This window comes from Odocoileus virginianus, chromosome 15, assembly GCF_023699985.2.
Source record: "Odocoileus virginianus isolate 20LAN1187 ecotype Illinois chromosome 15, Ovbor_1.2, whole genome shotgun sequence".
Taxonomy (NCBI): domain Eukaryota; kingdom Metazoa; phylum Chordata; class Mammalia; order Artiodactyla; family Cervidae; genus Odocoileus; species Odocoileus virginianus.
The window spans coordinates 14,258,801-14,282,211 of NC_069688.1; the positions used below are offsets into that span (position 1 = coordinate 14,258,801).

General features: G+C 44.0%; 1 protein-coding gene and 1 long non-coding RNA gene across 2 annotated transcripts; one reads left to right on the forward strand and one right to left on the reverse strand.

Moving 5' to 3' along the window:
• Positions 1-314: 314 nt before the first annotated feature.
• On the reverse strand, positions 315-19,134 carry NTAQ1 (N-terminal glutamine amidase 1). The gene is made up of 6 exons (XM_020879029.2): positions 18,795-19,134; positions 13,679-13,778; positions 12,732-12,782; positions 8,228-8,376; positions 7,112-7,236; positions 315-971 (listed from the first exon to the last, which is right to left on the reverse strand). Exons 1-6 carry the CDS (start codon positions 18,881-18,883, stop codon positions 862-864), a joined length of 624 nt encoding a protein of 207 aa, XP_020734688.1. The 5' UTR covers positions 18,884-19,134; the 3' UTR covers positions 315-861.
• A 294-nt stretch (positions 19,135-19,428) lies between these two features.
• Positions 19,429-20,230, forward strand: LOC139038441 (uncharacterized). Its single transcript, XR_011491408.1, has 2 exons — positions 19,429-19,522; positions 19,628-20,230. It is a non-coding gene; the product is annotated as an uncharacterized lncRNA (long non-coding RNA).
• Positions 20,231-23,411: the final 3,181 nt, after the last annotated feature.

Here is a 23,411-nt window from a genome sequence, read left to right on the forward strand (position 1 = left end):
TTTATTTATTATTTATCTATTTCTTAGTAAGCAGAAAACACACCTAAGAGCAAACACTTGCATAGCCCTATTATAAGAAATGTGCTCCTTTTTAGAACAGAACCATGGAGTATGTGAATGAGAACTATCACTATATGCTACTTTAATGCCAAACGTCTTTTATTTGGAATTAGATGATGAAAGCCAAAGTTCCAAACACATCTTCAAGAAGGAAGACTGATCAGTGCATTTTGAAGCAAGGGTTCCTGTCTACAACTGAGACAGTCTTGAGTATCCCAGATTATCAAGAGAGACACAAAATCTTCAAAACAAAATTAATTTACGTCAATTTTATTTAAAAACATATAAATAGGCCAAAGAACACTTAAGCCTGAGAGGGCTGAAAACTTTCCTAAGAACATAATGGTCCCAAAAGACTAACATTTATCGCTGATTCAGCTCACAATGGCAGCCCTCTTGAGAAGCAGCACAGTTACAAGCAAACACTTTATGGGCATCAGAGGTTCACAAAGCAATGGGCCATGGCCCTGCCCTCCAGGAGCTTACCGTGGAGCTAGAGAGACATGATACATCCAAGAGAGGCACGAAGTCCATGTATCAATATCAAAACAAAAGCAATTACTGGCATAAGTCTTCACAGGTTTTAACAAATGAACAGTAGGAATATCTGAGCAACTACATCAAGTTTCAACCTAACATATCAAAAAAATGGTTTCTATTTTTTTTTTTTCAACTCAATTGAATTAAAAGGGGAAAGCATAATTCCAAGCCAAATGTACCATAATGTTTGCTGTCTCAGATGAAGGGGTGGATGGTTCAGATTCTAGTGTTTCTCTGCAGCACCACATCCCGAGGTCAAGTTTAGTAGTTCTGGCTGCTAAACCGATGTACAAACTCAGGCAGCGAGTAGACGGCTCCCCATCCGACCTCAGGATCCATGCTGATAAAATCATTCAGGTTCATCTTGGAATCTAAAAAATACATGAAAGAAATGTCCACTGCAGGCACAACTCTGGTTTAACAGCCCCAAAGACCAAAAGTAGGGAAAATTATTCAAAGGTTTCATAAGGGATCAATATCATTCTGTGATATTCTTGTCTCAAAGTATAACCTCAACTGAATCATGAAAAACATCACACAAACCCAAACTGAGGGACACCATACACAGTCACTGATCAGCATCCTTCTAAAGGGCTGTTGTTTAGTTGCTAAGTTGTGTCTGACTTGTGACCCCATGGACTGCAGCCCACCAGGCTCCTCTGTCCATGGGACTTCCCAGGCAAGAATGCTGGAGTGGGTTGCCATTTCTACTGCAAGGGGATCTTTCCAACCCAAAGACCAAACCCACATCTTCTGCACTGGAAGGAAAATTCTTCACCAGGGAAGCCCCTTCGAAAGGGCAAAAGTGTAAAAGTAAAGGAAAAAAGAAATTGTCACAGATTGAAGGAGTGTAAGGAGACGTGAGAACTACATGTAACATCCTGGGTTAGATTCTGGACCAGAAAAAAGAAATTGGGGTAAAAGTCACAAACTATAAATAAGGTCTGTAAGTGAACAGTACTGCACTGATACTTTTGTATTGACTTATTATTTTCTTTCTTTAGATAATTACGCTATGGTTTTCTCAGATAGCCTGGAATCTGAGCAAAAGGTACAAAGGAACTTTCTGTGCTGTTTTGCCCAGTTCTCTAGCAATCTGAAGTTATGCCAAAATAAAAAGCTAGATGAAACAATGCACACACAAACTGCCGATCTACTGGATACGACTGCCAATTTACAGGAAATTAAGAGGATACAAGAGATACAATCCACAAAACCAGATCTTTTCTCCCAGATTCATTTCTTCAACAAATAAATTACAAGGAAAAAAAAGAGCTTGACTACGAATCTCTATATATTAAAAAAAGACTCCTCAGAGACATAACAACTAAGCATAAGGCAGGGGTTTTATTTGGATAATAATTTAAATAAATGAACTATAAGAAAAAGATTACGACTTTATGAGATAACTGTGAATGTAAACACTGACTAGAGAGATAAATGCTGATTTGAAAGAACTTAATTTTTTAGCTGTAATAATGACACTGTGGTCATACTTTAAATAAACTAATCCTTATATTTTAAGAGATTCATACTGAAATATTTAGAGTTGAAAGGACATACTATCTGGAATTCACTTCAACATAATACAAGAAGGGGGAAAGTGGATGGGCTATCAGCCATGAGCTGATAACTGTTGAAAAGTCTAATTTTCTGTCTAGTTTTGTTTATGATTTAAATTTTCCATACCATACATTTTTTAAAAGTGTGTACACATTTCTTCTTGTCCTCATTAAAGAATAGTTATAGAACGGTACTCCTATCAAAGACAGTCAGGAAAGTGGACAAAGTGTATCCAGCATCTCTTTCCACAAGCCAGACAGTGGCCAACACGACCGACCGCTGAGAAAGCAGAAACAGGGAGGGAGCCCTAGGACCCCCCGGTTCACTGCCCAGGGGGCGTTTCCAGACACAGCACAGAAGGAGCCACACAACAGCAATGGGGTTCTGCCCATGGGAAGACAGAGACCGGGGCCCAGGAGGGCACGGCAGCTACGTGTAGGGGACAGAGTGTGGAAGAGGACGAACTATGCAGACAGTGTTCTAGACTTCTGCAGAGGGGACTCACCCTCTACCCCCAAGTCTGCCTAAGGACTGAACTCATGAAGCTAGGAAAGAAGCCCAGAAAGCAGCTGGTCTAATAACTCCCAGAACTTCCACGGTCCCCACCAGCCAAGGGGGAGAGAATTCCTAACACATGGGCATTTGGCAGAATCCTCAGAAAGGTTACACCTGAGTAGCAAGGCTAAATGAGTGCAGGGTGAAAGGCTGCTGAGAATCTGCACTCAGTCACTTCAGTCGTGTCCAGCTCTTTGCGACCCCATGGACTGTAGCCAGCCAGGCTCCTCTGTCCATGGGATTTCCCAGGCAAGAATACTGGAGTGGGTTGCCATTTCCCCCTCCAGGGGATCTTCTCGACCCAGGGATCAAACCCACACCTCTTATGTCCCCTGCATTGGCAGGTGGGTTCTTTACTACCAGTGCCACCTGGGAAGCCCATACTAAAAGAGCAAGCCTTGAAAGGACCCACCTGACCCCTGTAATTTAACTGTATGCCAGAACCGAATCCAACATTGTTTTTAAAAGTACCTCAAGATCTAGCACGGAGAAGGCAATGGCAACCCACTCCAGTGCTCTTGCCTGGAAAATCCCATGGACGGAGGAGCCTTGTAGGCTGCAGTTCATGGGGTCGCACAGAATCGGACACAAATGAGTGACTTCACTTTCACTTTTCACTTTCATGCATTGGAGAAGGAAATGGCAACCCACTCCAGTGTTCTTGCCTGGAGAATTCCAGGGACGGCGGAGCCTGGTGGGCTGCCGTCTATGGGGTCACACAGAGTCGGACACGACTGAAGCGACTTAGCAGCAGCAGCAGCAGCAAGATCTAGCAACTAACAATGTAAAATTCACAAAGTCCAGCACCCAACCAAATGTCATGAATCACACAAAGAAACAGGAAAGTGCTACTCAACATCAAGAACAAAATCCACCAACGTAAACAGACTGAAATAACAGAGAGAACGCAACCAGCAGACAAGAATCAGCTATTATAAACACACTCTGTACATTCAAAAGGGTAGAGGAAAACATGGGCACAACAGAGAGAAATGGGAGATAGTAAATCAGCCCCAAGTGGAATTTTTAGAGATGAAAAAATAAAATATGTAAAATTAAAAAAAAATGCACTGGATGGGATTAACAGCAAATTAATGCAGCAAAAAAGATGAATGAATTTACAGACAAAATAATTATTCAAAATGAAACACATACAGAAAAAGTCTGGAAAAAAGTGATCACTGACTTAAGAGAATAAGAACAAGTCATCTAACGCATGTGCAGGTGAAGGACAAGAATTATTTTTAAAAGGGGAGGTAAGGGTGGCAGTCAAAGAGAATATTTGAAGAAATAATGGCCAAATGTTTCCAAATTTGATGAAAACCATAAATCTACCAATCTAAGAATCTGAACAAACCTCATGTGGACTAAGTCTAAAGAAAACTAAAGTCCATCATAATCAAATTGCTGAAAATGAGAAATAAAGAGAAAAAAAAACTTAAAAAGCAGCCGGGGAGTGAGGGGAAGATACACTACATTTAGAGAAACAAATATAAGAACAACAGCATGCTTCTTGATCAGAAACTAAGCAAGCAGAAGGACACCTTTAAAAAACTGAAAGAAAAAACGTAAAACTAGCATAATATTATCTAACAAATACATCTTTTCAAAAATGCAAGTAAACACTTAGGATACAGAACATTAGAAACACAGTCTTACAACAAAAAGGCTAGATAATCAGCAAAACCAGGACTTCTGTTGACGTGGTCAGACAGCCAGGGATGCAAGATGACCAAGTAATCCAAAATAAAGGAAACACATGAGCCTCCCAGGAGAAAGGGGGCAAAAGTTCTTCCTTACATGGGGTAGATGTACTTACTTACCTGACTTACTCCATGTAAGTCAGCTAAAATCTTTAACAAATGGCTAAAGGAAACCTCAAGTTCTGAAATACAGTGGTATTCATTTTCAAGGACTTTTTAATGCAATTAAATAAAAAATGATTATCTGTAGGCATTCATTACCTACCAGTGTATAAAAATAAAATAAAATTTTTAAAGATCAGTGTGTAACAAATCAGCATTTGCCTGTACCTCCTTAAGAGGCACTATAATATTTCCATTTACGTATAACATTGATCCGCCAGCTGAGCTCAAATTAGCCAGTGTCACTATAACACATCATTTGAGAACAGGAAATGAAAGGATGAGAGGCAGCAAAAGGCTTAGAAAGAGAAAGGGGCAGTCATGGTGTACCCTACAGTTCAGTCCAAGACTTGGGAAAGGTCCTTAAAAACTGAGCCATCAAAGGCTGGTGCTGGAACTGAGCCTTTAGGGCAAGGCTGCAAGACTGAATCTCGGTTTCCTTCTTATCAGAAATGGGCAAAAAGAGGAGGGCGTAGTTTCCTTTATCTAAAATACACTAAACGCTAAATTAAAAACGGGGCCTGCAGACACATGGCCACCAAAATTATTAAATATTGGGGCCAAAATGTAATGTGAAATGTATGAAATGTGATAAATTTTAAGCCCCTAAGGGCCAATTCCACAACTAAATGCAGGGAACCAAGTAAAGCTGCTATGAAAGTATCTAAAACAGGCATTAATTGAAAGTTTGATGTCTTCTTGGAAGCTTTTTTAACTTGTTTTTAAAAATAAAGCAATACTAATTAGCTAAAAGTAATCCCCCTTTATCCTAACTTCAAACACATTCCTTTGATAAACAGGGCTTCCCTGGTGGCTCAGCTGGTAAAGAATCCACCTGCAGTGCAGACCTGGGTTCGATCCCTGGGTTGGGAAGATCCCCTGGAAAAGGGAACAGCTACCCACTCCAATATTCTGGCCTGGAGAAGTCCACGGACTGTATAGTCCATTGGGTTGCAAAGAGTCGGACACAACTGAGCTAAAAGTAATTCTCCCTTATCCCAGCTTCACACACATTTCTTTGATAAATGGAGCTTCCCTGGCAGCTCAGCTGGTAAAGAATCTGCCTGCAATGCAGGAGACCCCGGGTCGACTCCTGGGTCGGTTCAATTGATAAATACAGGGCTTGAATTAATGGACTGACCACACAAGAGAACATGGCCACATGGTTAAATTACTACATGAGAAACCAGTATGTTTAGAGCAGATTCTTTTGAGTTACAACCTCAAGTTCAGGAGGCCACCGATGAGCTAGTTACCCAGGGGCAAAAAAAGACATCCCCTTCCCTGCTCTCGAGCACAGGGAGGTAACAGACCCGGCCGCCCTCCTCCAGCGGTGCCCGGGGGCAGGCAGAGGGCTGGACCTCCAGGGGCTCCAGTGTCCATGTCTGCCAAGTGAAGAGGAGACGAACATAAGATAGGAGGGGGCTGGCACAAACAGCACCTCCTGGGAAGCAGTCACCAAAACCCAAAGGAACACCTCAAGGAGGACGGGGGCTGACAAGGTTTGCTGAAGGCTTACGACATTCAGCTTCTGTGTCAGTGCTCCTATGTGGAAGAGACACAGCGAGCCACACGGGCACTGTCCAGACCACACCCAGTAGGGTGTGCGAGATGAAAGCAAGACCCATGAAGGCCTCTCTTGACCTAAGCTAGCCCAGTTCTGATGCTGAGCCTGGGAACCAGGTTGGTGGACCCGAAGCAATGCCAATGTGAACTTTAAAAATCATGACAGCTTTCCACAGAGAGCCTCAAAAATCAGAGATGGAATCCTCCTTCAGTGTTCACTTCCTTCAAATATACCAAATACACTTTTTACTTTCTTCCCTGCTGAACTCTGAACTCTAATGTCTTATTTTTCTGGCCTCCTTTACAGCCTGCAGAACATCTTGACTTAGACAGCAGCATCCTCATCATAGGATGGTTTTTACCAATTAATGGCAACCTTGTGAATTACTTCCCACAATAAATTCACCCAGGTGAATGCCAGACAACAGTAACGTGGTGAAGAACCCTTGATCTACTTAAGCCTTGATAAATTATTAACTGGACTGATGCCTAAAAGAACATAAATGAGATGAGTGGGACAATAAAACCAGCTAGCTCTCACTGCCTTTCTAATGCAGATTTTATTACAGAGATTTCACAGGTCTCAAAGAGGCACCAGGGGATTCCCTTCACCATAACATGAAGCCCCACCATGGGGAGGCTCTACACGTCCCATGGTGAAGTGGCACAAACACACAGTTCTCCCCAAGTCTGGTGGACCAGAGGCAGGGACAGCTGATATTCCAGCAACAGGGTTGTGGTTTGGCTCCCTGAAGCCTTTCCTCTCCCATGAAACCGTCCAATCCTGCTCTCTGAGCCTCCATTCCTGAGTCTGATAAATACACACAACTACACTCCCGCTCACCTCCTGACCACCCCGGGAGTCTTACCCAAACGAGAGTGCACTTCCTATCCTTGGTTAAGGGAACTCGCTCACCAGCACACTGATGGGAAACCCCTCTGAGAGGGCATCCCTGGCTCACCTCCAGTCTCGATGCAGGGATACGACGGGGGAGGCTCTCTCCAGTTCCCACTGGAGTCTTTCATGTGAGATCGGTCAGAAGCAAAGTTCTTCAGATACGAGTCTGCACGGATCACTCTAAATTTCCTGCAGGTAAACCAACACTCATTTATGTAACAGTTGAAATTCTAACTCAATTCTTAAGACTCATTTTCTATGACATGCAAAAAACTAGGCAGACATTTTTTTACTATTAGTGACAGGCAGATAGTTTAGTTGCTAAGTCATGTCCGACTCTTGCAACCCCATGGGCTATAGCCCACCAGGTTACTCTGTCCATGGAATTGTCCAGGCAAGAATACTGGAGTCAGTTGCCATTTCCTTCTCCACTATCAGTGATACACAAACAGATATGTGGCTATAACACCTGTTAAAGATGCCATGAGAAATGATCAGCTGACATTCCAAACTACAAAGGCATGGAAATCTATCCAGTTACCTTTACTTACTCAGTGAATATATCAGGGGTCAAGGGCATAATTTTCAGGTGCTGATATCAGGAAAGTGTTAGTCACTCAGTCGTGTCAGACACTGTGTGACCCCATGGACTATAGCCCGCCAGGTTCCTCTGTCCATGGGATTCTCCAGATAAGAATACTGGAGTGGGTTGCCATTCCCTTCTCCAGGGGATCTTCCTGACCTAGGGGTTGAACCTGGGTCTCCTGCATTGTGGGAAGATTTTTTACCATCTAAGCTACCAAGGAAGTCTATCATAGTCCTCCCAATTTTGGCATCATATGGCATCCAGATCCCCCAACCCACACTACCCCACCACCCACACATCCAAAAATAAGAGTATGAGAGACATTCTGAAACTGACTTAAAGAAAATGTTTTGGATCTCATCACACAAAGTTTTAAAGACTGCCAGCCTTTCATACGACGGACAATGTTTAAAACTTCAAAATATTTTGAATCTTCTGTGTAGTACATGACTCTCAAATATCAACTCAATGGTGAAGCCAAGACAAGCAATCTTTACAAAACCAACGCAGAAACAAACACGCAAAGAAAGTAACTGTATAATCGTCAAAGTATAACTTCAGAAAAGTAGGTAAATCCACCCTGAATTTCCTCACCTTCTGAACTGTGGATGGATGTCCTCGTCAGACTTAAAGGCATCTTCCACGTATGTGTCAAAGGGGCAGGGGAATGGCAGGACAGTGTCAAGGTCATAAATGAAGCTCTGTCCTCCGCTTGAAACATGAAGCAAGACAACATGGTAATCCTAGAAGTAAAAGTTGAAGTTAACCAGGTTACCTTATGATGGAGCATTCCAAGGTTATAGTAATAATGCCTATCTACCACCAAAAACATATACATATACATGTAAATCCATGGCTAATTCATTTCAATGTATGACAAAAACCACTGCAATGATGTAAAGTAATTAGCTTCCAACTAATAAAAATAAATGAAAAAAAAAAAAAACATATACAAGACTAATACAGCCCTCCTTAAAATAACAAAGCAAACACAAAACCATGAAAACAGACCAGATGTCCAGTGACAGGGAAGTTATATCAAAGTGGAAATGTTCGTGTACATTAAATGTATACCTTCAACCCAGCAATTTTACCATTAGGAATTCATCCTAGAGAAAAACTGCCATATGCAAGTAAAGGTATATATTCAAAGAAAATCTCTGAAGTGCTGTTTTTAACAGTGAAGATTCAGAAACAATCAGAAGTCCACCAAGAGGGGAAAGGCTAACAAACCACAAGGCAGCCGTAAGATGGGGTACTGTGCAGTTGCTAAAAAGAATTAGGTAAACTTCTGTGGAAACTGGATTAACTCCATGTTACACAGTTGGATGGAAAAAGCAAATTGCAGATTATGTATCATACAGTATTTTAAAATTGATGTGTAAGACAGATGTGTGTGTTCAGAAGTGCACAGGCATGCATATGAGTACAGAGAAAAAGTCTATAAGGATATCCTCGAAACCATTAACAAAGGGGAACGGCCTGAGGTCAGCCTGGAGAGGGGAAGAAGGACTTTAAAATGTTGTTGCTGGGACTTCTCTGGTGATCCAGTGACTAAGACTCCGTGCTCCCAATGCAGAGGGCCTGGGTTCAACCCCTGGTCAAGGAACTGGATCCCACATGCCACAACTGAGAGTTCTCATGCCGCAACGAAGATAAAAGATCCCTCATGCTGCAACTAAGACCCAGCGCAGCTAAAGAAATCAATTTTTTTAAATGTCGCTGCTATTGCTTTTCAATCAGTCATGCCCTAATCTGGGGCCATTAAAAAGGACACACAGAACTTCTCCCGCAGAGCTGCGTCCCAGCATGCATGTGAACTCTCACTCTCACCCCCAGACACGGGGTGCTGCCCAAGCCAGCTAAGAGCTGGAATGGATGTCAGGAAGATTCATCAATGGACATGAGGGCAGTCTGATGCCTAGAGTGCCTCGGAAAAACGCTCGCACAGAGAACAGCACTGTGAGATTAAAAAGTCCAATCACATTAGTACAATGTTAGGAATACCATACGTTTCTAGTACTTCAGAGCTTACAAAGCACTTTCTTAAATGTTTCATTTGACCCTGTGAGGTAGGTAGAAGACAATTAATTGAGACTGGAAACACTGCGCCATCAGAGCCCAAAGTGCTTCCTTTGGCTCCAATTCTATCTTAGGAAAGCAGAAAGAGCATCAGAAATGAACGCTTCTCCCCATCCCCCCTTTAATGCATCCAACCCTCTGCTGTAACAGTCCACGACTTCGGCCCCCTGGGCTTCTTCATGTTATTCCACTCCACCTGCACTGCCGTCTCCACTGCTCTCCCCCAATTCATCACTCCAGCTCTGGCTCAAATGCTTTCCCCACTCAGGAGTCCATCTTTGATCTTCTCCCATCCCTGCCAGCAGTAGTCTCTGCCATATCCCAAATCGGGTTCTCTCCTGACATCTAATTCATGTTATTTTTTTTTAATACATATTCCCAATTACTTGTGGGAAACCCTGCTATTAAAATACAGATACAGAGATGAGAAAGATAGGCCCAAACATTCAAGAAGTTCCTGGAGAAGTGAGTGGGAAACCCAAGTCAACAGTGGCAGAGGAGTGAGAGGATGAGGGAAGGCAGGAGGCAGAACCTGCGGGTTAGGGCATGTGAGGCGAGATCACCCAGTTCAACCTCAGCCCCACCACCAACCGGCCTCAGTTTCCTCATCTGTAAAATGGGGACAACTGTAGTGTTTGAAAGTGAAGTTGCTCAGTAGTGTCTGACTCTTTGTGGCTCCATGGACTGCAGCCTGCTAGGATCTTCTCCAGGCCAGAATACTGGAATGGGTAGCCATTCCCTTTTCCAGGGGACCTTCCCAACCCAGGAAGCAAACCAGGGTCTCCTGCATTGCAGGTGGATTCTTTACCAACTGAACCACAAGGGAAGCCCAACTGTAGTGTTTACCTCATAGTATTACTCACAGTGTTACTGAGAGAATTAATGAAATTATTATGTAAATACTCAGCCTTCTTAAAAACCAACCCAAGTGGCGGGGGGCCCCCACAAGGGGGACAGGGACCCAACTAATAAGGGGAGTTTCACTGAGGAAAGGCTGCATCTTGCCTAAAGCGGAGAGCTCTCCAGAAAGAGAACATAGCTTGTGGAAAGGCATAAGCAGAGACTTTCTGGGCAGTCCAGTGCTTAGGCCTCTGCTCTTCTACCAAAGGGATGACAGGTTTGATCCCTAGTTGGGGAACTAAGATCCTGCATGCTGCAAAAAAAATTTTTAAAAAAAGGAAAGGCATAAACAAGGAATATCCTTCTGGCTAGCTTAGGTCTATGTTCCTACATAGCAGATGGCCAATGGGAAAAGCAGGCCACTTCCATGAGGAGAGGCAGAGATGGGGACCAAGGAGTACACACTCCAGAAGCAGCTTCACTCTCTGAGCCAGGTGAAGAGCTTGTCCAAACGCCTGGAAAAGACACCGCAGGCTAGAGGCAGGAGCGCCCACTTAGAACGTGACCTCTTCCTGAGGGGTTGGTCTCCACCCACTGAGGGAGGCTCACCCATCACCTACAACAGAACAGCAGTGAGGGGCACAGATCAACTGCCAGAGGTGTATTCCACACAGGAAGTCTGCAGGCGACTTCCTGAAATAGGACTCTCCACCAGGAGCTGCTGTGTAAGGAGGGCATGACCACAGGTCCTTTCCCTGCAACTTCCCTGAAGACCAGAAGCTGAGCACTTCAGCAAGGGGCATGATGCTAGGGCAGATGGGCAGTCCACAGCTGGGCTTCTACTGCTCTGCTAAAAAAAACTTGCTAGTGCTTTTAGAGCACTGGTGCAGATACCAGAGTGATGCTTCAAATAAGCATCTCCCTGAGGCCTCCAGTGACCAGAGGAGGACACCGAAGGATGGTAAGTAACCCGTCCAGCTCACACAGCCCACCAGGAGGGGACTTGGGCTTAACCCCAATGTGCCTCACTCAGCCTGTGCTCCCAGCCCAACGCTGCTGGATTCGGGCTTCAGAGCAGGGAGTCTCCTGCTAGTGAAGGAAGCAAGGGTGTGAGCTCCATGAGGCCAAGAGTTTCAGTCTATTTTGTGCCTCATATATAACACGCACTCAATACATATATGTTAAATAAATAAATGAAGCCAATTCAAATGATGTCTTATCCTAAATATGCATCAGAAACTTGATGTTTGTTACATTATCATGAATGGAGCTTTTCTTTTATCTCCCATGTTTCTTAGCACAAACAATTCCATTCTTCAGGGCACCATTCTTCAGGTTAAGGTGACATATGGATGTATGCTGGAAAGGACACCGTTCTGCCACCGATCAGCCAGGTGACCCTGACCTAGTCACTGTGCCTTTCTGGGCTTGTTTCTTCACCTGAAAAATGAATGGGTTGGAACAGATCTGTGTTTTTCAAATGCCAGTCATGCTCTCTCAGAAGTTTGCTAAGAACACAAATTCCCAAACCTTTAGATCAACTAGATTAGAAGCCTGTATATATATATATATATACACATATATATATATATATATACACACACATATATATATACACACATATATATATATACACATATATACACACATATATATATACACACATATATATACACATATATACACACACATATATATACACACACATATATATATATATATATTTTTTTTTTGGCCATATCAGGCAACAAGCAGGATCTTAGTTTCCCGATTAGGGATTGAACCTAGGCTTCTGCCAGTGAAAGCCCTGAGTCCTAAACACTGGAATTCCCAGAAACCTGTATTTTTCAGTCTCTGGATAACTCTACTGTACAGATGGATGAGATGCTGCTGAAGTTCCTTCCAGTGCTAGATAGACAAGAGTCTAGACAATAATTTTATCTGCTACATCAGCCATTTAAAATCACTTCTATAATAATTTGAAAATTAAAAGAAAACATGCCCGTCAGTGCTTCTGCCTTAGACCAAATAACATCTGTCATCCAAAGGTCAAATTGTTAATAATTATCATAGTCTTTCTCTACTGCCCCATCATTTCTGCTTTACCAAAACACAAAGACCGCTCCTGGATTACAAGTACTGCTGCATCAGAGGCTGGCTGTGCTGACCATCTTACCCAGATGACAGGTCCATCTTCGGGTCTTGCCTGCTGCTTCCAGATAGGTATCTACAAATACAATACACTTCCTGAGTCACAACTTTACAGAGCAACCACTTCTTTTAGGCAATACACACATGGAAAATAAAATATTTCAAAACAACCAACAAGTGAGGTGGAAGAATGAACAGATAAGAAGAAGTCCAAATCTTTCCAAGGGTTCTTAATGATGAAGGAGCAATAATTCATTGTTAAGATGTTCTCTGGAGAGTAGAAAGAGACCCAAACTAGGGGTCGGAAGTCCTGGCAGGTTCACCTCTTGCTCTCCCACTTAATCATTCATGGAATCTTCCCAAGTCTCTATTTCCTCATCTACAAAACGGAAACAGCTGTCCAGACCCTGACTACTTCACAAGATAACCACTGGGATCAAACAACATGATGCTCACAAACGTGCTTTACAAACTATGAACAGTTTACTTTTTTTTTTTAATACTTTATAGAAGTTTAATGTAGTTCCATACAACTCAGGAAAGAAACTTTTCCTTCAAACCTGAGCATATGTGCTTCTAATCTAAGCATTTTAAAAAGCTCTAACTTAATACTTAAAGAAAGGGAACTGAATTTGCATAAACATACCATCACATATTTCCCTACCTGCAAGTTAGAAACTAAACTCTTTTTTTTTCCAATCACTGCAAATATATATTTTATGTTAAAAGCTATTTCATATACCTTTTTAAAACTATGTCATAAAAAAAAAAAAAAACTATGTCATAAACATCTTTATCCTTAAGTTTGAGAAACTAAACTCTTAACTACATCCTTGTAGGAAAAAAATCTGATTCAAAAACAAACTTTGAACTGTTGCCATATTTTATAAAGCACATTTTAGAATAAGCTAAACCCATCCTCTATTTAACTTCAAATGTCATCCTTCTTTCTGCAATCACTCCCCAACTTACCATCTTCCTCTCATTAGATATGAAGACAGCGTAACACTCTTCTAAAGGATACTGGTTGTGGTTTTTGATGTATTCACAGAGCTTCCAAATATTTTCTTCACTGGAATAAAATAATTGTTTAAGCAATATAATTAAGCAAGAACACTCAGTGTCTTTCACATTTGAACAAAAGACCGATTATTACATTAAAAAAAAAAAAGTTGGCAGAGACCTTAAACACCACCTCCTCCAAAAACTGGCTAACAATTGTACCTCCTCTGAAACATCCCCAGCAACAGCTGTTACGAACCTGAACTGTGCGTGGACCCCTCTGCGGACACAGAGCTCACTGCCTCTGTTAGCAGAGGCATTTTAAGTGCTCAAATGCTCCATCAGTATTCTAAAAGTTCTGAGTCCAGGGACTTGAATTCCAGTTCAGCCACTTACAAGGTAGTAAGTTTTGGACACCTTGACCTCTCTGAGTGTCTGATTTTCTCCTCTGTAAAGTGCGTATAATCATACCATCAATACTCAATAAATCTTAACATTGATTGGCTGCTTCCCTTTGGAAATGGCAGGATGGGTACTGTGTAGGAGGGCTCCTGCCTGGAAAAAATCAGGATGGTTATGGGATATGTCCAGGAATTCTTCTGGAGGGAGCCTCTTGTGAATGCTATTCCCCAAGCCCCTCTGGTATGGAGGAGGTCCTGACTTTTAGAAAGCTCCTCCTCAGGCTGAACTGAAATCCATCTTTCTTATTCTCCTATCCTAGAAGAATCTCTCTTCTGTATGAGAGGCCTTCAGCTGTTATGAAGCAATGGTAAGAACTACCGAAGTAAAGCAATGCCCAGTGCATCAAGCTAAGCCATGCTGGCAGTCACACTCCAGCACTCCTGGCGGTATTCACCGCCCAAGCTTTGGGTTCCTGTCTCCTTCTATCAGGGCACACGGCAGCTTTGCTCAGAACGAGCTACACCAATATTCTGCTCACACAAGTGACTCAATTTGTCAAAACCTTAATTCCAGCCACCTACACCATGCAACCTGGAAGTGGCAGTGAGGACTGGTACAATTCTTTGCAGACACACTTTTCACTCAGCCTTGCCCTTGTTCACCTGTCTCAACACTTCACTCAGCCAGACTGAAAGTACCGGTTAAGTGTCTGTATTTTTCTCCCATGATTTTGTTTTTCCCTAGAATATCCAAGAAGTCTTATGGGGAAAAAAATGGTGGCAGAGATACCAACAGGAGAATGCGAATAATTCTATGGGACATGCAGCACAGAGTAATAACATGTTAACTGTTTCAATATGACATATAACATGTAGTAGCTAAAATTTGTTTAACCTGGATGGTCTCAGACAGAGCTTTGAGAAGACATTTGTCTTTCCAACCTAGAGACATTCAGGAGTGCTGACTATCAACAACAGCCAGTGATGTACCAATCACCACGCTGAGAGCGTGGAGTTTAGAATGATAAACCAGAGTCGAAGACGATGAGAGGAGCCACACATATCCATAAATAATCGAGCACCGCAGGAGACCATAAAAGATGCATAGAGCAAGTACAGAGGAGGGAGTCATTCATTTTGAGGGATACAGGATGATGGAGGAAATAGGTCAGCGGGTTCTCCGTGTGTGTTCCCCTTCCCCCTCCCAAGAATGGACACAGAGTTAACCCCAAAAGTCCTCAAAGCCATATGTACCATGAGCACTACTGGCTGGCTAAATACACATGTAGCTTGGACGTATTTTGCTTATTACTTTTCAAACATAAGTGACCATTACACAGAGAAAAAAATTAAACCTAAGAGATATTGAATTTGTAGTCCCTTTTCATCAACAATTTTGTTTTCAAGAGTACAACTAATACCATGAAGGAGGATCTCATAAAACTTTTAATGCTAATTAAAAAAAAAAGAGGGCCTCATCCTTGCAAATGCTGGGAGTCACCACTGGAATAGAAAGTGCTGCAGATTAGCTGTGAGTCCTGCAACTCATTTAATTGGTTTAAAAAAAATGGGGGGGGGGTGATAACAATAACGCCCCAGGCTGTCAGCTGAGTATCTGCGTAGCAGAGACGCTGACAAAGCAGTACTGGGACTGGGATTCTGCAGGGGTGACTGGTGATGAGCTGATAGAGAAGCATGCAGAAGGGGAGGATCCCTGGAACACAAGTGCTTAACAACTATTTGAAAAATCCGAAACAATTACAACAGAATCAAAAATGCTTTGCAGGAGACTTCCCTGGTAGTCCAGGGGCTAAGACTCTGTGCTTCCAATGCAGGGGCCTGGGTTTGAGCCCTGGTCAGGGAACTAAATCCCACATGCCACAACTCGTAAGAGTTCACATGCCACAACTAAAGATCCCGCATGCTGCAACAAAGACCTGGTGCAGCCAAATAAATAATTTTTAAATGCTTTGCAAACTGCACAGAAACACAAATATTAGCTACCACTATTATCATTAAGCTGGGTCTTAAAAGCTAAGTGACATCTGACAGAAGCTAACAGATGTCAAGAGGAGGCATTTATTCCAAGTTCGAAGAATCCGCAGGAGCAGACAGAAAGGTGTGCCAGCCTGATGAGTTTGGACAGGATAAGCACTGGTTCTCCATCAGAGGTAATCTTGTCCCCTAAGGAACATTTGGCAATAGCTGGTGACATTTTGGGTTGTGACAGATTGGGGGAGGGTTGGTATCTAATGGGTAGAGCCTGCCCTACACAGAACAGATGCCCAAACAAAGAATCTCCATGCTCAAAATGTCAACAGAGGCAAGGCTGAGAAACCCTTGGGCAGAGCAGAGAAGCCAGGTTCACGAATAGGTCACAGGAACAGATGGTGACCAGATCTTTAGAGTGCTTGCTATACGCAGGAGATAGACTTTTTTGTCTGGCCCTAAGCTCCTGAAACAGGATCAATGGGCCAGACTCAGACTGCTCTACAGTGCAGCTCACACATCCAGGCTCTCTGGGGTTGGACCCTAAGATCTGCATATTCTATAAGCTCCAGGTGGTTCTCTGGGTACATTCAAATTTAGACTGACTTTGAGCAGTATGAAGCCAGCTGAAAATTAGACTTAATAGGCTATGGGAGAGTTGGGCAGAGATGCCTGTTAGGAAGGACCAGAACAGGCCCCAGTGGCCAGACCCGAGGAGGGACAGACCTATCTATGGCTGAAGGAACCAAGAGGAGACGATCAACTGAACAGATATTCATCTCCTAGTATTCTTCCACTGAATCACTGCACTCCTATTATGTCGGCCTCTCTGTTATTCCTCGAATACTCTCGCCAGCTTCCTTCTGAGAGCCTCTGTACCTGCTGTCCCCCTGCCTGGAGGAATCTCCTGCCAATTTCCACAAAGCTCCTGCCCTCTTTCTTCAGCTCTCTGTTCTAATGTCATTTTATCAACGTATTTAAGTATCCTAATAATATAATGAGTCACCATCTCTTATCTTGTTCTATTTTTCTCACAGCACTCAACACACCCAAGTGTGGTTAAACTTGCTTTTGTCTGCTTTCCCCCAACAAAAATGTAAGAACTATGAAATCTTACCAGGGAATATGTCTACATTGTTCACTGCAGTATCCCTAGTGTCTAGGATCCTGCTTCACATCCTCCGTAAACATTTATTGCATTAATGAATAAAACAATGAATGGATCTCAGAGACAAGAACTAAGAGGACTAAGGTGAGAGGAGGGGCAGAAATAAAATGTAGAAGCAGCACCTACCCTGGAGTTTCCAAGTTCGGCACCACCACTTGCTAGATGTGTGAAAGTGAAAGTCACTCAGTCCTGTCCCACTCTTTGCAACCCTACAGTCCATGGGATTCTCCAGGCCAGAATACTGGAGTGGTTAGCCTTTCCCTTCTCCAGGGGATCTTCCCAACTCGGATCGAACCCAGGTCTCCTGCATTGCAGGTGGATTCTTTACCATCCGAGCCGCCAGGGAAGCCCTTGCTAGATGTGTGACCTTGGGCAAACTAAAGACCTCCCTGTGATTCAGTATTTTCATTAGGAAAGGAAATGAGAAAAAGGATAATAATAGATCTATCTCCTAAGCCTGAAAGGAAGTACTTGGCACTGGGCCTGACATGCAGAGCTGAACAAACTCCAGCTCTTCGTAGCACTGGTTTGGTGACCAGCTGAAGGAGGAAAGGTAGTTTCAGAGGACCCTGAGGTTTCTTGTGCAGGACTGGAAGTCTCCATTCAAGCAAGGGAATGGTAGGCGTAGGAGTGAAAAAGACCAAGATTAAGGGTTGTAATTCCATCACAGAAGTCTAGGAAAGGGGTACAGTGTGAGGACTCTGTTCCCAATCTGCCTTCCTTCACTCACAAGCTACGTTGTTGTTCAGTCGCTAAGTCGTATCCGACTCTGCCACCCTATGGACTATAGCTAGGTCTCCCTGTCCCTCACAAGTAGGCAAATTTCTTGCAACCCTCTGTGCTTCGACGTGCTCACCCTTAAAACGGGAGTAATAGTACCTTCCTCCTAATGCACTGTGGGGAAAAACGAATTCGTTTACTGAAACGTCTGGGAACAAGGCTCGGCATATACTGAGTACCACGTGTAAACCTAACCACTATTATAGTAACGACGTGGTGGTCTTTAGGCTCCTAGTTTCTGGTACAACGGGGCCTGACTTGGAATCCTGGCTGCCTTCAATGAGTGACCTTGGGAATGTTATTGCAAAATCTCTGTGCTTTCATTCTCTTCGAAAATTAAAATGACCTTCACATCAGTGCGAAACCACTTGGGCTTTAATTTAGTACAATAATTTTCAAAGGCTCTCTACCCTCCACCCTCCGCCTGCAACTCCCCTTCCATGCGCCCCCAAGCACCGAGATCCCCTGAGAAAGGTCCAGGAGAAAAAGGCCAGGCAGAAGTAAACCACCAGCGACTCGACCCTTCCTGGCGGATACTACCCCCCTCCCCCAACACCCTCCGAATGCCCACGCTCCACTCTAGACTCTAGGGCTGCCATTCTGTCTCCCTCCGCCCCTCAAACCGGAAAACCCTCAAGCCAGGCCCAGAGCGCCCCCGGGGAGGGGCCGGGAAGAGGCGGAGCCCGGCTGCGTCTCCACCGCCGAGTGGGCCGGGGAGACGCCGGGGGCTGCCCCCGCGCCCCCTCACCAGTAGCAGCTGTTGTAGACACAGGCGTCCCGCGGGGGGCTGGCCGGCTGATACTCGGCGGCTGCGGCGACGGGGGCGTTCCCTTCCATGGCGGGCCTGGGCACGGGCCAGAGGCGTACGAAACGGACCGGCCCCGCTGGCGGGCTTCGGAGGAGGAGCCGGCGCACCACACGCAGCGCTGGTTCGCTGGGCGGACTGGGAGGAGCCCGAGGCCGCCGGTGGCGCCCCCGGGTGATGGGGCCTGGGGCAGGGTGGGCGGAGCCTGAGTGGCTGAAAGCGCAGGATCCCGCGCAGAAGCTCGAGATGCCCGTGGCAGGTTCCGGGAGGGCGGAGCTGGGAATGAAGAGAGTTGTTGTCAGTGGCTGGACTCGGGCGGCCCTGGATTGGCTGGGCAGGTTCTGGTGGGCGGAACTTGGGCGGGGCTAGCGATGCAAAGTCCTGGCGCGGAAAGAGGTGGGCGGAGCTCGAGGCGCTCCGTGGCAGTGCCGTTGAGGGTGGAGTCTGAGCGACAGGGGCGGATCCTGGGTGGGTGAGCGGCTTGAGTTCATAGTGGGCGGAGCCAGGGACGTGGAGGACTGTGTGGTTCCTGGTTTGCGAAAGCCCGCCAGGTGGGTGGGGTCGGGGGCCAGGGGCGGGGCCACGCGGCACGTGGTCTTAGAGCTGCAGTGTTCCGAGAGTGCTGGAGACTTGGGAACAGCGTGGTTTCGATCAGCGTGGGAAAAAAAGAGGTCAGCGGCTGGCCACTTGAGAGGGGAGTCAGGGGAGGGCTTGGAATTGGTAAACGGTGTTTCATGAGTCTCGGAGGAGTCTGACACCCTCTAACCCCTTGCCAGCTGCGGCCGATGAGATTGGGAAGACTCCACGTGTGCAAGTGAAATAAGAGGATCTTGTGTGTGAAAAAGGTTCATTTTTGAGAGGGGCGAGGGGGCGCGGGGAGCGAAAAGGATGGTGGAATGGTGGAGGGATGTTCATTCCAAATATACTGACTCAAAAAGATATACTGATTCTTTCATAGAGTAGGAGCAGTTTTGAAAATCCTCATAGTGCCCTTTTAGTGTTAATCATATATTTATTTGCCAGCAGTCTGGAAGGAAAGACACCAGATTGTTAAAAGTGTTTATCTCTGTTGAATGAATGGCATGGAGGGCTTTCACTTTAGATTTGTATCCTTCTGAATGTTTATATTTGCAAGGGACATATACAGCTGATCGGGTATTTCCCATTCTGAAAACCGAAATTGTTAGATTGGATTATAGACCATATATATATATATATATATATATATATGCAGTCCGATTCTCCCAGTCTCATGAGTTCTAAAGCCCAAAAGTCCTCAAGACTTAATGTAAGTCGTTGTGTCAGTTATCAATGTATTACTTCTCAGGTCCAAATACATACTTCAACAGACTTAATAATAAATAATGGAATTCCTTTAAGCATTTATCCTTTAAAATGAGCACAGTGTTAAACCTTCTCTATTAAATGCACTGAAGGAAGAAGCTTCCTGCGGTTTCTGGGAACCAACCAGGGTTAGGAGTGTGGTCTCAAAAACATCCAATAGGGTCTGCTCCTGCCACAGCCCCAAGATCTGTCCTTCTGTGACCTTGCAGCTCTAGCCTTGCAATAACCTTTATGCAGCCCTCTTGACGCAGAAACTAGAGCCCTGCAAGGGCTGCAGGCAGCCACCTAGCAAGCCTTTCAGGGGAGCAGGGTGATGCACTTAGCAGTCCTTCTGCCTCCATCTCTCCAGTCCCCAGCGTCTTAAAGGTCTTCTGTCCCTGCCGGCTCCCAGATTCCCATGGCTCCCCTTGAGGCTGGTTAGTGATCACGCTCCTCCACCCTCTTCTCTCTTGTTTACCCAGCTATCCTGGACCGCCTCCAGCCTGCTAAATGAGCAAATGTCTCTGCTATCTGGTAGCCAACCCATGCTCTCTCCAATGAGATCCAGACCCCTCTCAAGTTTGTCCTTGAGGACCCTCCCTCAGTCCAAGATACCATAGTTTCCTTTTATCTCACATTTTACTTTTATCTAATTCTTAACATTCACATCCCCTCTTTAACCTACCATGTGGTTTCTTCTGATTGGACCTAGACTGCTGCAGGACTCTGAAGCCAAACTAGTAGGTTCTATTAATTATTAGTTGTGTGACCTTGGGCCAAGTTACTTCACCTCTCTGTGGCTCAGTGTCTTCATCTAAAATGAAGTTAATGATAACAACACCTACCTCAGAGGGTTGTTACGAGGATTGATTGAATTTATGTATATAAAGTAGAATGAATATGTACTGACACATAATGACGTGCTTAGTCGCTCAGTCATGTTCCACTCTTTGCGATCCCATGGATTGCAGCCCACCAGGCTCCTCTGGTCCATGGGCATTCTCCAGACAAGAATACTGGAGCGGGTTGCCATGCCCTCCTCCAGGGAATCTTCCCAACCCAGGGATCAAACCCAGGTTTCCCCTGTTGCAGGCTGATTCCTTACCTTCTGAGCCACCAGGGAAGCCCAATACATAACGATGAATGGTAGCAGTCATGATTTGTGGTATAGTTTCACTCCATTCTCTCCAATAGATCCTAATTCCCATCACTGAGTGTCTTACTACTCAGAAACCTTTGCAGAAGATGCATGTATCTTCTATCTAATGTGTGCTCTTTCACTTTCCTTATTTTCAGCTTTTCCCAGGGAAAGTTCATTGCTGCCTTCCAATTCTGCACAGCTTTTTTTTTTTCTGTTTTGCCACAACACTTTAGTCATATGTCTTTACTATTATTATCATGTTAAGTAACTTGACCTGTCTCAGAATCTGCCATGAGCAGCACCATGACATGGTCTTGTCTTGAGACAGTACAAAGTAATAGCTCCAGAGTCAGACCGACTGACTCAAATCCTTTCTCGGCTAACTGTCCTGTATGACCTTAGACAATTCACCAATCTTCCTGTGTGTCAATTTTTTTTTGAAAAATGAGAGTAATACAAGTATAGTGTCTACCTAACAAAGCTGACATCAGCATTAAATAAACTAATCTGTGCAAAAAGCATAGTGCCTGGCACAACAGAGAAGTACCCTATGTAGTAAACAACTACCAAGTGTTGCAACTATGATTATCATCATTATGCTTCTTTGTGAACAAAGTGTAAGCACTGTGACTGGGATAAATCCCTATTGAATTAATGACTGTTTTGCTAAGATACAAGTGAGGTTACTGTCACAAACCCAAAAATTTGATTTAGGGAGATACAAATGCATTTCTTATATAAACCCTGGATGTTTACATTCCAGAGCCGATAGACTGTCTCCACAGTGTCTGTACCCAGGCGCCTGAGATCTGGATGGAAGACCATATCTAAGATGTTGCCCTGGTTGCACATAGTTAAAAAAAAATCACTTCAGTCGTGCCTGACTCTTGGCGACCCTATGAACTGTAGCCCCCCTGATTCCTCTGTTCATGGGGTTCTCCAGGCAAGAATACTGGAGTGGGATGCCATGCCCTCCTCCAGGGGATCTTCCTAATCCAGGGATCGAACCCATATCTCCTGTGTCTCCTGCGTTGCAGGCAGATTCTTTACAGCTGAGCCTAGTTGAAGAATGCTCACCACCAAATCAGCTGCAATTTCATTCTGGCCAGCAAAATCAGGAAAAAGGAGTAACAGAAGGTTTAAGAACAAAAATCCACAAAATGGTACATATCCCTTCTGCTCACATTCCACTGTCTAAAAGATAATCACAAGGTCACATCCACATGCAAGGGAGATTAGGAGATGTAGGGTTGATTCTGGGCAGCCCGGGTAACAATAGTATCTCAAGCAGAAGGAAGGATGGATATTCAGAGAGTCAGAAGTCTCTGCTATAATGTGCTTTCTTTAAGCTACTAAACCTTTTCTTAAAAGCAAGGATTAATCTTTAAATTGGGGGGGGGGAAGATTGTATTTTTAAAACACACATAATTTCATAGTAAAGTCTATTAAAAAGAGTATGGTTTCAGAGGAGTTGGGAAGTACATAGATCCAGATTCTGACCTGCAAACCCTAGTGATGTGAATGTGGAAGGAAAGAGATGCACTCAGACAAGTCAATGCCCAATAAAATCAGGATGTTAAAGGGCAGGGGTTTGGAGGAGTAACTCATAACAAAGGAAAATACAAAAAAGGGCCACAGACATGAAAGGGGAGATTCAGGAATACAGTCGGGTTTAAGAACAAAAGGGGCTTTTATTTTTTGTTAGGGGAGGGGGTATTTTAATGCTCAGTATTAAAAGCTAGAAGAAAAAGAAAGAGAATCCCATTGCTTGAGACCAAATGATATGATGTGATCAGACAACTGAAAGAAAACAGAAATACCCAGTGTCTATTTTGCTAGGATTTTCTCTATTAAAAAAAAAAATCCTCAAGCTGTAAAGAATAAAGAAAATAGCTGTAAGAGAAATTAAAGCCGAGATAATTGTTAATTGGCTCTACCACAATACAAAATAAAAAGCCTGGGAAAAATTAAAAATAAAAGAGCTAAGATAGGTGCAGTGGTAGAAATCACCAAGCTGCCTTAAAGGGGTTAAAAGATGTTTAGACTCAGATGAGTTCCATTCCAGTATACTTAAAGTGCTTTAGTTTATGACCCCA